The sequence below is a fragment of the Lacerta agilis genome, chromosome 5 (genome assembly GCF_009819535.1).
Source record: "Lacerta agilis isolate rLacAgi1 chromosome 5, rLacAgi1.pri, whole genome shotgun sequence".
Lineage (NCBI taxonomy): Eukaryota > Metazoa > Chordata > Lepidosauria > Squamata > Lacertidae > Lacerta > Lacerta agilis.
In genome coordinates, this window is record NC_046316.1 from 27,027,965 (window position 1) to 27,044,388 (window position 16,424).

The following is a 16,424-nucleotide window of genomic DNA, read 5'->3' on the forward strand; positions in this document are numbered from 1 at the left end:
GGTGGCTGAATTTACTTCAGTGAATCAATCTGTAATTGAACATCTTGAAATGGAAACTGACTGGTTGCAGGAGTTCTAAATGAGAACGAGATTTGGACTTTGGAAGTCATTATATTACTTTTTAATTACGTAGAAATAAATTGTATTTGATCAGCACATGCACAATTGATTTCATGTTTCATTAAAGCTACTTCGTGTTAAGCTGCCAACACATTTTCCTTAACAGAAACAGAAGTACAAGGAGTCGGAGCTGTGTCAAGACTGATGGGGCACTGAGGGGGCAAAGCTTGTTCATGGATGGGGGAGAGAGGGGGAGCTCAAAGGCCAGTTAAGGTAACTGAGAGTTAATTTCTACACAGTGAACTTGGATGGGAGACCTTTGCTATTTCCCCTCCTCCCCAGAAGATTAATGTTTCATTATGGTATTTTTTTTTTAAAAAACCCCACAGTCTTTCCTGTTTGATGATTTTGTGGATTCTCTCCGCTTTCCCCTCATTTATTTTCTGTTTCACGCCCGTCATTTTTCTCCTAGTGTGATGGAGAATAATTCTCCCTCTCCTTCTCTTTTATTTTGCCAGAGGGATTTGAAAGGCTTTAAATCAATGCCTTTCAGAGAGGTCCTTGAAGGAGGTCGCAAGCAAGGCTGGGAAAGTTGAAATTGGCCCAAAATTTTACTTTAAAACACACGGGGGCAACCCTAATGCGCGCACGCACACGCACACATACACACAATATGAATGAATATGCCATGTTTGCGAAAGGATGGGAACTGCGAATGCAATGTGAAGACTACAATTTTATGCCTTCCAAATCACATTAAGGCCCAGAACCACAGCAGAGGAAACAGAGTTCATGGCACAGGAACTGGAACTGGAACAAATTATGTAGCCTTGGTGCTTCAGAATCCAATGAATACCAGCTGGGGTGGGGGTGCGGGGTGGAATGCAGCAACTGTGACAGTCTTCATATGACTAAATAAATACATACCACTAACCTTTTCTTTTTCTACCCCCTTCAGGAAACCTCCTATATATTGACTTGTCTGCTGAGAAAAACTACCTGCTCATCTTTCATGGAACCTTACTGGGTCACATTGGATTCTGTGCTATGCTTTAAGGGACACACTTTGCTCATGCCACCATTAACCAGACATATTAGAACTTTACCATTTCCCATCGTGAAAGGAGCGTAAAACCCTCTCCATTAAGGAACTCTGTCAAGTTTCCAAGAAATTCCAAGGTTCCCTATACAGTGGTACCTCGGTCTACTAATAGTTAACGAAATATTTGGTCTATGAACTCCGCAAAACCGGAAGTAGGTTTTGTATCGGAAGATGTATGGAAGCCGAAAAGTGGAAGGGCACTGGCGGCGGGAGGCCTCAGTAGGGAAAGTGTGCCTCGGTTTAAGAACACTTTGGTTTAATGGACTTCCGGAACGAATTAAGTTCATAAACTGAGGTACCACTGAAAGATAAGTTTGAAAACCACTGTACTAAAGAAGGTGTATGCCATCTGCTGACTAACGTTGTTACTGGTTATAAGCCTGCTCTTGTATTCCAGTTGAAATCCTGATGCCCAAACTCCCCAGTGAAGGACTGGGAATGGTTGCAGATGAAGCAAAAGAGGGTTAAACGGCCAGTTCATGATTAAACCTCTGCAATTTGGCTTTATTGCAAACTGTTTTATCGCTAACGTTACAGAGGCTACGCCTTTAATTGCAATAAATAAATAATCACCGCTAACAGTTACTGGCGATTCACACGTCTTTACAGCAAGATGAATTGGTCATTATGTTAAAAATAAAATAAAGGGCCGTAATCCTTCTGACAAGTATTTGTTAACGAACTGCAAACTGATGGATTTAGACTAGGGTCTGCTAAGCTTGTACACTTGGGTGTATGAGTTGTGAAAGTGTGTGTATAGGGGACTCTATTAGAGTAGGGGGAAAATGCTTTAAATAACAAACAAACAAAAAAACCCAAATAAGCAAAGCTCTTAAGGAATGGGCCAATCTTTGCTGTAAGGTCCTTTCCACAATAGGGTCCTCTGGGGCTGCTGAAGCATTGCTCTTCCATAATCGGGTGGAAGCACATGGCCCTTGATATAGTGCTTTATTTCCCACTGTAATTGCCGCAGCAAATTCAAAAGCAGGCAGGCATTCCTTAACTAGGATTGCAGCCTAGCTAGTGAGAACCTAACCATGCCTACTCAGGAAAAAAAAGTTTGTTTTGGTTCAATAGAACCTACTCTAGCACCTAGGATTATTGGGGACTAGTACATTAACCCCGTTAAATAAACGGGCGCTAGAACATATGTGGTCAAACTGTTGCCCTAGCAACGTCGGGGACATGCGCAGAGCTGACCTAGCGGCTCTCGCTTATCTCGTTTTTTTTCCTAACAACGCGAGAGCCGCATGCTCTGTGCATAGCGTCCCTGTTGCCCTAGCAACATCGGGGACACGCGCAGAGCGTCTCTGCGCTCCAAGTCCCAACGGCTGTCCGTGGGGCACATGCGCAGTAGCGCAATCCCACGGACACAGGGACTGGATGCAGAGACACTTGCACTTTATTATTATTATTGGGGATAAGGCAGTGGTCTCCCTGCATGCAGGGGCGTCGCTGGGGAGGGGCGGTGGGGGCGGTACGCCCCCAGTGACAGGGTGAAAAGCGGCGGGTGGGGGTGACAAGCGGAGGCCCCTCTTGCCACGCCCACGCGCCGCTGCTCCCTCCCTCACTCAGCAGCACCTGGAAGGGGTGCTTTCCGCTGCTTTTTTTCGGCGGGGGGGGTCGACCAGCGAGGGAGGGTGTCACGCTTGTCACCCCTCCTCGCTAGTCGACCCCCCCCGCCGAAAAAACCCGCGGGGGGGGGGCGGGAAAAGGAAGCAGAGCCGGGGCTTGAATGCAGAGCGCCGGCTCTGCTTCTTTTTCCCCCTTTCCGCTGCTTTTTTTTCGGCGGGGGGGGGGTCAACCAGCGAGGGAGGGTGTCACGCTTGTCACGCCCTCCTCGCTAGTCGACCCCCCCCGCCGAAAAAACCCGCGGGGGGGGGGGGCGGGGAAAGGAAGCAGAGCCGGGGCTTGAATGCAGAGCGCCGGCTCTGCTTTTTTCCCCTTTCCACCGCTTTTTTTTCGGGGGGGGGGGTCGACCAGCGAGGAGGGTGTCACGCTTGTCACCCCTCCTCGCTAGTCGACCCCCCCCGCCGAAAAAACCCGCGGGGGGGGCGGGGAAAGGAAGCAGAGCCGGGGCTTGAATGCAGAGCGCCGGCTCTGCTTTTTTCCCCTTTCCACCGCTTTTTTTTCGGCGGGGGGGGGGGTCGACCAGCGAGGGAGGGTGTCACGCTTGTTACGCCCTCCTCGCTAGTCGACCCCCCCGCCGAAAAAACCCGCGGGGGGGCGGGGAAAGGAAGCAGAGCCGGGGCTTGAACGCAGAGCGCCGGCTCTGCTTCTTTTTTCCCCTTTCCGCCGCTTTTTTTCGGCGGGGGGGGGGTCGACTAGCGAGGAGGGTGTCACGCTTGTCACGCCCTTTCTGCACCCACGTGCGGCGTGATGTCATGATGACGTCACAACGCACGCGTCGTGCCCCTCCCCCAGGGGGGTTCCTCTGCGCTGCCGCCGCCCCCAGCAGCGCAGAGGCTAGCAACGCCACTGCCTGCATGGATAGGCTAGCTGTGTCTGCTTCTATTAAGCAGCATAAAGGCAGGCAGGATCAGGCCCCACAAGCAGCAGCTCTCACAGACCATTGGGGCCAGAGGTGCTGTGATGCAGCATGACAGAGGGCTCCCTATTGGCTGGCCTGCAGAGGACACCATGAGCAGTTCCCTGACAAAACATTAATGTGCAAACACTGAAATCAGGTGTTGGATTTCAGAGTTATGTGATAAACCGACAACTTCAGTATTCTGTTCAGTGCATGTTTTGTAAACTGCCTTTGTTGATAAATAAATAATAATGCTTTTAATTTCTCTCTCTCTTTTAATTACATTGATCTTTTTGTGTATGCACCTGGTGTTACCTGCAGGCCACCAGCAGACCATTCTTAGTTTCTATCACACCTTCTGCTGATTCCCCTTCCCCCTTAATGGATAATAGTAACATTGAATTATTTATTTTCACTGCATGCCACTCAAAAGCAAGGAAAGCTGTGAAAATGAATATGGGATTTACTGCTTTTATTTTATTAAATTTCTGCCATCAGGAGTTCTGGCCCAGCCATGTAAGCTGTTTGCAACTCAAGTCTCAACAATGGAATACAAAAAGAGGGATAGCTAGCAATGCATTCTCATTGGTTAATGAAGGACAATCCATCAGCTCCTAATCTAATGATCTCTATCCCTATTCTGTCAGTACATTCTGAAACACAGAATTAAAAATGGCTATCTACTGACCGGCCTTTATCCAGGGAAATACGACTTCTTATGTTGCCACGGCACTTTAATTGCCAGAACAGAAAACTGGCTTTAACACTTATTTGTACCTGAACTGCAGTAATATCAGGCCCTGGAAGATGTGTAAGAAGCTAGTGCCAGGTCCTGGAAGCAGGGACTCTCACAGCCTGTTAACAGGCACTGTTTCTTTGTGTTCATGGGAGGGAATACTTCTGCTCATATTCAAAATGTGTTTGTACCGCCAGTGAGCAACCACAACCAAACCTCCAAATTCTGAAGTTAAGAGAATGAGACTGCAATCTTTGGCACACTTACCTGAGAGTCTCGAGGAGTCTTGCTTCTGAGCAAATATATTCTGGACATGCAATGATGCTTACTGAAGGGGGAAGTGATGTAGTAATGAGGAAGTCAGTGGGAATGCCTGATTGGCTCCACAGGTGCTCCACAGGTGCCCCTGATCTCTACCCCTCCCAGTAAGCAGCAGCAACACAGCTGCTGGGAAGATAGCATTGTGGCTCTGCCCCAACAGGTGAACTGCTTCTGTTGGTCTGTGTGTGCTTATCCCTTCTTCTGTAAGCCCATTTTCTTCTGGAGCTCCCCCTGGGCCCCCAATGCAACATCAGAACAGTGTTTATTTCTTTTTGGTAAAGTGGGCCAAACATATGTGCAGACTATGTGTGCCAATTACTTTTTATTTCATACCTGCTTTAAAAAAAAACCTGCACATCTATACAATACATTAAAATGATGGTTCTGAACTACAGAAAGAATCGTGGGTATGTTTCCCTCTCCCCACCAGCACATACCGTTGTGACATCCGAGTCTGGAGGAGTCATCTCTACTAAGTTAATGAAGTATGGTTCATCCTTCCATATGGGGTAGTTATCATTAATGTCCAGTAAAGTGATGTTTACCTGGAAAGAATTACAGTTGTAAATGCAGCCTTTAATAAAGCAACACACATTTTAGCCAGCTTCCTTTTATCGCTCCTGTATCTGCACCGGCAACCTCAGAACACGGATTTTGTACAGGTTAGGAATGCCAGACAGAAACACGATGACAACGTCTGACAAAGACTTTCTTCTTCACGTCTGTCCTAATGTCCCTGTCACACGCGATGCAGCTTTTAGCAAGATGTTGCCTCTCGAGGCCCATTTGATTCACTCAGCAATGCCAATGCTTATTCTGGAAGAGGAGGTTCTGCTCACCAGGGAAGCTTTCAGAATTCTGTATTGTGACTGCTTGACAGCGGGGCAAGCACCCTCTCTCTACAAGCGCTTGAGTCACAATAAATAAACAAATCTGACTAATTTCATCTCCCCCCCTCCCCCCGCCGAGCCGCTTCCATTATTGTTGTCTGAGTTATTCACAATTTGCTGAGTAATTCCTCTGCATGTTCTTGCTACTGGATGATACAAAGTAGGGAGCGCTAACTTTAAAAGTCACATGTCGCTTCTATTCCTTGGCTGAACTTCTGAGGCTTGGGTTTAAATCTCATATACATGACAATTTTTTATTTATTTTTTGGCAGTGTGTTTTAGCACCAATGTTGTTAGCTCCTGTCACAAGCGTTTATATGGCCAAACACCAAGCAGCAGATCAGGGTAGAGTCATCACATGTCTGACTAGTGGAAGGGAAGAACTGGAACACAAAAGGTACAAGTTGACATGGAGGAGCTTCTGAAAAATGGACTGTCCACAGCAAACCATTCCTTTCTGGCCATTCTATCTACCAGTACCAAATGAATAGGCGCCATTGTGGTTTGTTTATTTAATGGATTGAAATCATTTTATAATATTCTTCAATTACAATGTTCAAGGCAACAGATTAAAAAAGCAGAGTAAAAGCACGGATCAATAAAACAAGCAAAGTAGAAATACATCAGCTACCCAAAGCCTGGGAAAATAAAAAGGCTTTGACTGGCACAAAAAAGATATTGTTAATATTATTTCTTATATTGCTATACCACCCTTCATCCAAGGATCACAGGGTGGTTTACAATACAAAAACAGATCATTTGAGATACCAGGTGAGCCCACCTTGGGGAACAATTCCACAAACAGGCCACCACAAATGAGAAGACCCTCTCCCAGTGACCCACTCCCTCAGAAGGAGGGAGTACTTGAAGACTCCTGTGCCATGCCAATTCTGCTTACCACTACTTCTCTGTAGTCAATGAAGTTGTGGTGGCTTGTTTTAACAAACACTTGTGTCTGGTCTGATGTGCACCCTTACTCTAGCCCTTGGGGGGGGGGGCGGCAATCTATTGCGGTTCCCACTCAAAACAACAACACACACATATCATCACCATCACTGTATATTTGTCCTGAGAAATTCATGTATCAAATCACCTCAAAAGAAATTTAGATGGGCAGTCATCCTAGTTTTTCTAGCTGTAGTGCTGGAGGCACATGAAAGGTGCAGAGAGGTGTTCAAATGAGAGATAAAGGGGGACCCTCCTTGAACCCAAAAGACCAGAGAAGGAGCCATGCAGAGTCATTCGTAAATTCATCAAAGTCTGTTTTAAACCTAGTGAGGCTCTTTGCTCCTATAACCATGCCAGAATGTTAACAGCTGGAAAAAACTCACTCCCAAAAACCTTCTGTTTGAGCTTCAGGTTCTTACACTCCCTTTAGTCTTCAGCTAAATTAGCACATGTACTAAATTGGAATTTTAAGAACACATTTAGGCATGAATTCTGCACTGTGGTCTAAACCACAGAGCCTAGGGCTTGCCAATCAGAAGGTTGGTGGTTTGAATCCCTGCGACAGGGTGAGCTCCCGTTGCTCAGTCCCTGCTCCTGCCCACCTAGCAGTTCGAAACCATGAAGTGCAAGTAGATAAATAGGTACCACTCTGGTGGGAAACGGCATTTCCGTGTGCTGCTCTGGTTTGCCAGAAGCGGCTTAGTCATGCTGGCCACATGACGTGGAAGCTGTGCACCGGCTCCCTTGGCCAGTAAAGCAAGATTAGCGCTGCAACCCCAGAGTCATCCGTGACTGGACCTAATGGTCAGGGGTCCCTTTACCTTTACCTTTACCTCTGCACAGCACTAAGTAGATTATTCTGTCAGTACAAGCATTCCAGCTTGCTAGATGGAACAACCTCCCCTCTCTTCCCTGCTGCATGCTATTCTGGGGGTTCGCTCGACCCTCCTGAAGCCAACTGGTAGTGGTGGGGAGCAGGGGGCACGTGGGAGGAGGGGGCAAAAACTTCCATTGTGCTAGTGGAAGACCTTGCACTGGGGCTTCCCCTAGTGGGACTCATTAGTTGAATCCAGTTCTTTGGCTGCAATTCTGTAGTCACCTGGAAGTAAGCCCTTCTGAACTCCCTGGGGCTTACTTCAGAGTAGGCATGTATATGGTCACACTGTTAAAAGCTCCTGCTGCTTTCTCCTTCCAAGCTGAAATGGTAAGACAGGTGTGCATTTCTACAATCATGTTCATATTCATGTTCTCAGTAGTGTTAAGAGGCTAGCTCAGGGGGTAATCAGTCAACACGGCAAATAGGAGGTAATTACACTGTTATTGTGTATCTCCTATGGAGTCCAGTGTATTTCATCATTGTGGGCAGAAACTGAAAATAAATTATAATCAAGAAGAAAAACGTGCCACCAGTGCTATTCCCAGAGAGCCACTAGTACTGGTTTATTAGTCTGGTTTATTAGCCTGTGCAAAGTGGGCTGTTCTTACACAAGCAGTCTGCAAAGAGTAAAGGCTAGCTTTATGCCTGCAGTTAACACTTGGGGAATGAGGACCAGCAGCACCGTTTGAGATTGGGAAGATTCGGCACGGGAGATTTTAGTTGTGTGTGTGTGCAGGGTCGCAGAGGAATTCAATAAAATTCAAAGGGTTGTTGTTGTTTAGTTGTGTCCAACTCTTCGTGACCCCATGGACCAGAGCACGCCAGGCACTCCTGTCTTCGTTCAAAGGGTACAATTTCGCAAAAAAAGCAAAACAAAAAAACCCCAATGTATGCTAAGAACATCTGTTGCAATTATTTTCTTTTTCTTTTACACCTAGATAACTTTAGCAATACTGTCAACAAAAGACAAATAGTCACTTGTGTCTAAACAGAAGGATTGGGGGCTTTGGCATGATTATACAGTACACAAGGGAGACTGCCTGCCTGGCCTACCTAAATTGCACCCCTGGGTGTGGACAGTGCTGTGAAGCAACAGAGTGGCGTTACTAATTTCATCAGCTACAATTCTAACTGTTCCTATGCATCTGTTCCTAAACAGGAATGTGAGCAAAGACTTCACAAAGCAGGTATATCACCAGAAGTTCTAAAAATGCTGCTTCAACATCCTTCTCGGCCGTGGCACCCTCCCTGTGGGACGCCCTCCCATCCAATGTCAGGGAGATAAATAATGACACAACTTTTAGAAAACATCTGAAGGCAGCCCTGTTCAGGGAAGTTTTTTATTTCTGACACCGGAAACCCAGCCAGATAGGTGGGGTATAAACAATAAAACTATTATTATTATTATTATTATTATTATTATTATTAACCCACTCATAGCAGTTTTTAATATCTATGTCACACACACATCATTTCAGAGCAACTGAAAGCTGAAATGTTTCACTATGAGAAATTAATCTCTTGTTTTGTTAGTCGCTGTGATAAATATAGCACTTGCACACACATAGTAATGCTATACAGAAGATGACACCAAATTGGTATTTGCAATGACACGATACTCCTGAACAATTTAAACACAGCTCCTTCTGGGCATTTTAAGAAGGGCCATGCAATGCCATCGAGATTTAAGAAGAGGAAGGGAAATGGAAGAAAGTGACAAATCTGATCAAGAGAGGAGAAACCTCACTCCAAAAACCAGAGGAAGGCAAGGCAAGTTGTAAGGTAGAGGGATCCCATTAAATTACCCAAGACTGGGCTTCTGGTTTTACCACGGATCGCGATCGGGTGTGCTCCAAGAGCTGCTGAGTTCTTGGGGCATTCACTGGACTAAAGGGGGTTGCGGAAGGCTAAACGCACCCCCAAATTAAAGGTCCGGAAGGCGATTTCGGCCCCAAAAGTCGGTGGTGTCTGAAAGGAACTCTCGGCACCCCTCGCCGTCAGGCTGAGGAGGGGGGGGGGGAGTCCTGGACACTGAGACAAAGAACGACTTACCCAGTGAGAAGCCTTGACCCTGACGCAATCTTGACGGTAAAATGCCATTATCAATATATGAACTTATACTGGGGCGTTGGAATAAATGAATAAATAGACAATAAGACACAGATGAAATCCCACCCCACCCCCGCTTTTCTAAAATAAGTGACAACTGGAGGAGTGGAGAGAGCGGGGGGGGGGGGAAGGGGGGAGAAAAATAGAGGGAGAGCAGTATAATAACGCTGCCGGGAGAATGAACGAAGTAACTGAAAAGCGAATAAACTCAGAGCAAACAACTTGGAGCCATCTTTATTGTGGCACAGTCTACGGGTATGCAGCAGAACTTGGAAAGGAAATTACCGCTGAAATAGTCCCAATCAAGCCATTTCTATATTTTAAAAATACTACCTGGAAGTTACTTATAAACATTTCTAAGACAGACACAGGCATGATATCACCAAGCTATTTCTGGAGATTTGGCAAAGCCAATGAAAAATTTAATTCCTTTGAAAATGCAAGCTTTGATAAGAAAGTTGAAAAAGGTAAAAAAGGGGGGCGGGCGGTGATAATTTGGTGCATTTATGGGATTTTGTGCCCTGAGAGTATAGTGCCAGGAGCACACCAGAGAAGCTCAGACATGCAATCAAGACAGTTGCCTTGGTTTCCTCACCGCCCTGGTAAATTATTTAAAGTGTTTGAAATTCCTATTAGTTAGGTGCCCTGGGGCAGTCACCTGGTAGACTGAGCAGTGGCTGATTGTTTGAAGAGTATCTGGCCAGCAGGGACCCAGCTTATTCATTCTGTAATAATGTGTGAATGGATGGGGAAAATAACACAGTAAAGATGAGAAGGGAAGAAAGAAAGAAAGAAAGAAAGAAAGAAAGAAAGAGGAAAAAAAACACACACAGAGAGAGCGCAAATACCAAGAACAAATGAGAGGAGGCTTGAAAGCAGCAATACTGATACGAAAGAAAGGAAATTGTCAAAGGACACCAGCTAATAAAGGGGAAGGTGACAAGGGGGCAGGGAGAATGTTTCAGGAAAGGACCATGTCTGCGTGGTGTTCTGTGTTGTGTCTCTTGCTTTGCTTCCCAGCAATAACAAAATAGTTCTGCTTCTGTTCTTAATCATGTTTTGCCCTCTCCACTCCCTTGCACATTCATTTCGGGAAAGGCAGGCTAGGGCTGCCATGTTGAGCATGCCAGCTTGGCTCTGCAGAGCAGTGTTAGCATTTTCATCCCTCCCTTTCTGTCAATCTCCTGACTCAGTGGAGAGAGGGGGGGGAGGAGGAGCTTACTTGGTAACTGTTATTCCTAACTGTTCTTAACTGTCAGTTCTGAGGAGAGTATTCTGAGGTAAAATGTGTTCTCATCTCTGCTAGGTGACTGAAACTCACACAGTCTCTCTCTCTCTCTCTCTCTCTCTCTCTCTCTATATATATATATATATATGTTTAGCTTATAAATAAAAGAAGGATTACTTCAAAACCTCTGGAGCTGAACTTCATCTGTTTATTGGTGCTCACAGCTAGCAGTTGTGAGTCTGGATATATGCATTAATCCATCAAGCAGTGGCCTTTCTTGGGTGCATATTGAAAGGGGCTTCTGCAGGAAAAAGAACTTCCTGCCTGATTGTGCCTCATGTGTTTAGGGCTACTGTGTATGTGGAATATCACAGTGATATTCCGTATTTTCTACAGGGGGCTCAAGGTGGTATATGTGGTTCTTCCCTCTTTTATCTGCACAACAACCCTGCAGAGTAGGCCAGGCTGAGAGCCAGTGACTGTCCCCCAGTGAGATTCATAGCTGAGTGGAGGATTTGAAGCCCTGAAGTTGCCCCAGGCGGCCTGGTAGGTTTGATCATTATTCCTTTACTTCAGTGTTTCGAACTCTTTAAGATGGGGCAACCAGATCGCTCTGCTTGATTGCAAAGCCACACAATTAGACAGAGATGGAAGGAGGCATCTGTTATTCCAGAGCCTATACTTGGGGCGGGGAGGGGGGGGAGGGAAAGAGAGAGAGCAGATCACACAAAATGTGTGGAAATGTGATTTCCCACCTGAGGCAAATAAAAAACCCAAGTTTCTCAAAATAATGTTTGGCATGCCATCATTAGGATGCAAAACCCATGTGAATGAAACAATGTCCGTTCTGGAGATGGTTGCAAGGAGGCCTGTCATGATGAGGAACATCTCATGTGTAATTATTTAGGGCTGCACAATGACAAGAGGGGAAAAGAGAGGAGAAAGGAAAAGGCCATTCTGAGCATCTCCTGGAGGCTGAGGCAAGATGACTGTTGGCAGCAGCATCTTTCTCTCCCTCTTCCCTCCAGTCTCTTTTTAACAATCCAAGATAAATCACTCCTCAAGGAAAACCCTTCACAGCCAAAGAGGCCCCTTTCCTTGCAAGGTATTTAAATAAAACTGGGACTTGAGGCAGGGTGGGTGAGGGATCATTTCAGTTTCCTTATGTAGGCTTGGGTGGTATTGGGCAAGAAGGAACCCAGTTAACATGCTGCTTCACGGAGTTGAAAAGAGTTGATGGTTCTTCCAAACGATACTGGGCACCAACTCCCATCCGTCCCAAACAGTCTGGCCAATAGTCGGGGATGATGGGAGCTGCAGCCCAGCAATATGCATCATGATTTAAAAACAACAACGCAACACACATCACGGCAGGGGAAATGAATAATTTCAACTCACAGTGGCAATGCCTGTTTTCTGGTTGTGACCCACACCGCCATCTACTGCTCGCACGATGAGTATGTACTCAGATTTAGCTTCCCGGTCCAGCAGAGATGTTGTGGTGATTTCCCCTGCAGAAGGCAAGAGAGGAAGGTGAAAAGAGAAGGGAGAGCTTGTAGGCTGAAAGTTTGTGGTTCAGCAACATACAGGAGACAGGAAAGAGTTTTCCTTGTTATAGGTCACAGAGAACAGCACCTAGGGACATAGGAAGAGCCCTGCGGGATCAGACAAAAAGCCCATCTGCTCCTGGTTCCACAGGGGCCAACCAGATACCTACAGGAAGGCTACACAAGCAGGACATGGAGGGTAATAGAACTCTACACACTTACGATTCCCAGTATCAGACATTCAGAGGCCATTCAAGTTGGTCATCCCATGATTTATTTATTTTTTATTTTTTTGGAGGGGGTTTCCTTTAAATGTATGCCTTTGGCAGAGCTTTAGTGATACCTGGAAACTGGAGCTCTACCTGCCACTTCTTTAATTATTATCTGATGCTGCAGGACTCTCCTCTAATTGGACTTTCATTTACAGCCATTTTGCTGAAAGGGACCAAAAACGTCTGCGCTAAACCAGATGGGATAATCTATTCACCAGCCCTTCCACAGTCCCCACACCCCAACCCTAGAATTCAGCTTCTAAAACACAATTATGCATTTCAGTTCTCTTCGACTGTAGGGTGCTTCTCACAGCAGATATATCAGAGATGGGGTTAAAAACTAATCTAGATCACAGAACTGCAAGAGGTCAAAGGGTTTACTAAAATACATTTGCCTCTCAAGTTCCTGTGATATCCATTAATCTGTAGACTGGGGGGGGGAATTAATCAGTGGGGGATTTTTTAAATAAAAAAATAGTGTGTGTCAGTGATGGATTGCTCTACTTTGCCCACAAAGTTACATCCAATTAGGCACACCTTCACAGAGCAGTTTCAGCTAATTTCAGTGAGGATACTTCTACAGAAAAGTTCTTCTGTGCCTAAACCACAGAATTGAAATATAATGTTTCTTCATTTCTCCTGAATGCATCTATCTCCCTACAAAATAAGGAGGGTCATCATGGCCGAACTTGATCTCGTAACAAAAACCTTGCTAAGCTTCCCCCCCCCCAAATCACTTGGAAATTAGGAAAATGAGGCCTATGATAAACTAGATGATAAGTCTCAACTGAACTTTGTGCACTTGGGGTAAAACATCACTATCCAGTGATCTAGAATGGAAATAGCAAAAGTAATAATAATAATAATAATAATAATAATAATAATAATAATAATATCCTGTCTCATTAAGGGATGTTTTGAGGCAGGGATGATAAAATGATAAGCAAACACAATATCAATATTCAGTCAGAATAACTCTACATGAACATGTTTGTTTTAAAACAAACAAACAAACAAACAAACAAACAAACAAACAAACAAACAAACAAACAGCATTAAGTATTGTATCTCTAAAACCCCAGCAGATTAAAACTTCAGAATGTGTTACTTTATCTTGCCCCTAAAACTTATATGGTGCCCCCTCTGAAAAGCCCCAGAACCTGCTTTACCACTGAAGACAGGAGACCAGATCAGGTAGTGACCAGATCAGTAAATGAGATCCTTAGAAGGGAATGTGATACTTAGGCTGAAAAATGCTCCCCATCCCTGGTCAAAAGGAAATAAAGCTATAGCTATCGTTGTTGTTGTTGTTGTTGTTGTTGTTGTTGTTGTTGTTGTTGTTGTTGTTGTTGTTGTTGTTGTTGTTATTATTATTATTATTATTATTATTATTATTATTATTATTATTATTATTATCTCACTGGAAGCTGAAGCTGCAGTACTCTGGCTACCTCATGAGAAGAAAGAGACAACTCCCTGGAAAAGACCCTGATGTTGGGAAAGATGGAGGGCACACAACAACAACAACAAAATCTTATTATTATTATTTCCCAGTTGTAAATGGGGAACAAAGCCAACTTGGCTGGACCTGAGGGCAAACTGGACAGCCTATAAAGCACCTTGGATCAAGGTGGGTTGTTTTATGAAGTGCCAATTCTGGGTCCCAACTGAATCTTGTGGCTCATGCATACTTTGAGTGGAAGTAGCCTCTCAAAGTTCTGCACTGTATTTGTGGTAAGAGAAATTGTGGGAAACACACTGCTGCAATTCTCCAGGGGAGAATAAATTCTCCAAAAGTTTCACCATCAGCAGTGGCAATAGCACAGCTCTGTTCTTTCCCCCCTAGAAGTCTCAATATCAACTGTGTTGGCAGCCTAGTCTTCATTTTACATCCTCCACAGGGCCATGGACCATTCCTTGGCATTGTGGGTGGAGGAATGGCAAAAAAATGATGGGGAATAGTTTGAGAATTTCTTTTTCCAGGTGAATGAATAAGAGAAGAATCTAAAACTCCCTCTCTCTGGGGAAAAAAATCCAAAAAAAATCCCACCATCCCTAATTAGAATCTTTTAAATTTTCAGTATGAAAACTAGGGAGACCCCAAGAACAGCACTGATAAGACTGCCTTATCCTGGTGTAGTTTTCCATACCTTAAGGCAATCTGCCTTGATTTTTAGAGTATGTGTAGCTTTGGATTATGGGAAATCTGCACACCCACCTTGAAGAATGTCACAAAAATAACCTTATGGTTACACTGTATGGGAATTATAATGTGCTGAAGAGTCATTATTTTGACACTCAAAAGACTTAGTTTGTTTCTTTTGTGGCTGGGCAGCATGGCAAAAACGGGAGAGAGTAGAAGAAGCAGAAGAAGAGAATAAAGATAACAACTGCAAAGACATGATGGAATAAGCATGAAAGGAGAAAAAAATATTGTGGTTGTGCTTACCTGAGCGAGCATTGATTCGAAAATGAGAAGAACCTTCCAGTGAGTAGATAATGGACTCCTGGCCATATTCTCTTGAGCGATCCAAATCAGTGGCATTTAGAAATAGCACTGTTGCTCCTTGGAGAAAAATAATAAGGTGATGGGGATTCTCATTTTTCAGGCACACCGCTAGCTTGATTCTTCAGCCAAATTAGACTACTTTGAAATTAAGCTGATTTAAGCTTGCAGATGTCATTGGAACATAAGCCTAGTACAGACATCCAAGTAACCAAGTGGTTAACACTTTATACCATTGCTGTGCTTCTGTATTCATTGAAACATGGTGTGGTCCCCCTCCCTTAATGTAAGCTAATGTGTGCTAAAGAATAAGTGAACATGCTTATTAAGTAGTAAGGACATTCCATATTTGCCACTTACTAAATTCACCCTATCACTCCATGGCAGGTGACACTGAATGGGAAAAATATGCAGTGACAGTGCCAGAATATATGCTGAGAGGGGCACAGAAGGACCAAGTGAATTTCAGAGGGGGGTGGGGTTGCTCTGTGGAAAACGTTAGATTTCAGGGGGGGGTGAGAATAATAATGGCAGATTTTGTTTTAATGTTCTTATTTGAAACATATTGGTCCTGAAATAAGTCCTATTGGTTTTGCTGGAGCTGACTTTCAAGTAAACATGCTTAGGCTTGCAGCCTTATTTTAATTTCTGGTTCAAGATTTGTACGTGAAAAGTGATTTTCCTTCAAGTAGCCACAGGAATGCAGCAAGCAGAGAGACAGGTAGGGCACATGGCTCCCAGAAAGACAGAATTTTATGGCTTGAGCTATACCCTAGGAACAGCTTGACTTGGTGTGAACATAGCACTAAATGATGATCTAGTTTATGGTGTGGTTACAAAGAGGAGATTGGACGCTTCCACTTGTTTTCAACGAACTGTGTTTGCTGTTATGTCAGGGCTCAGAACTATGATTAGTCTTAACTATTGCTTAGAGAAACAAGGCAGTGTCAGAAATGACAGGAGCAGCTCACAAACCTGCCATAATATCCTCCATGACTGTGATGACATAGGAAGGCTTGCTGAATGTGGGTGGGTTGTCATTTTCATCCTACGAAGATAAAAGAGAAAAAACAGCACACAACATAAACATCTAACCTAGCAACAATAATGTTATGATGAAGCATGATGCAAAACACCTCAAAACACAGCGCGGTCTCATAGATTGGAAAAAAAGCGACACATTTTGTTTTTAACTACTATTTCATTCAGCATCCCATTTTATTTTGCTAATATAATACAAACTTTGACACAATATGAACACTGAGCCACCAGAACAAAACACGGAACAAACACTGAGG

General features: G+C 44.4%; 1 protein-coding gene across 1 annotated transcript in view; it reads right to left on the reverse strand.

The window, feature by feature from the left end:
* CDH23 (cadherin related 23) overlaps positions 1-16,424 on the reverse strand; it is a 364,543-nt gene that overhangs the window by 120,571 nt on the left and 227,548 nt on the right. The window contains 4 exon segments of the mRNA XM_033149078.1: positions 5,187-5,294; positions 12,200-12,312; positions 15,070-15,186; positions 16,102-16,174. Of these exon segments, the coding sequence (XP_033004969.1) occupies positions 5,187-5,294; positions 12,200-12,312; positions 15,070-15,186; positions 16,102-16,174 (411 nt within the window).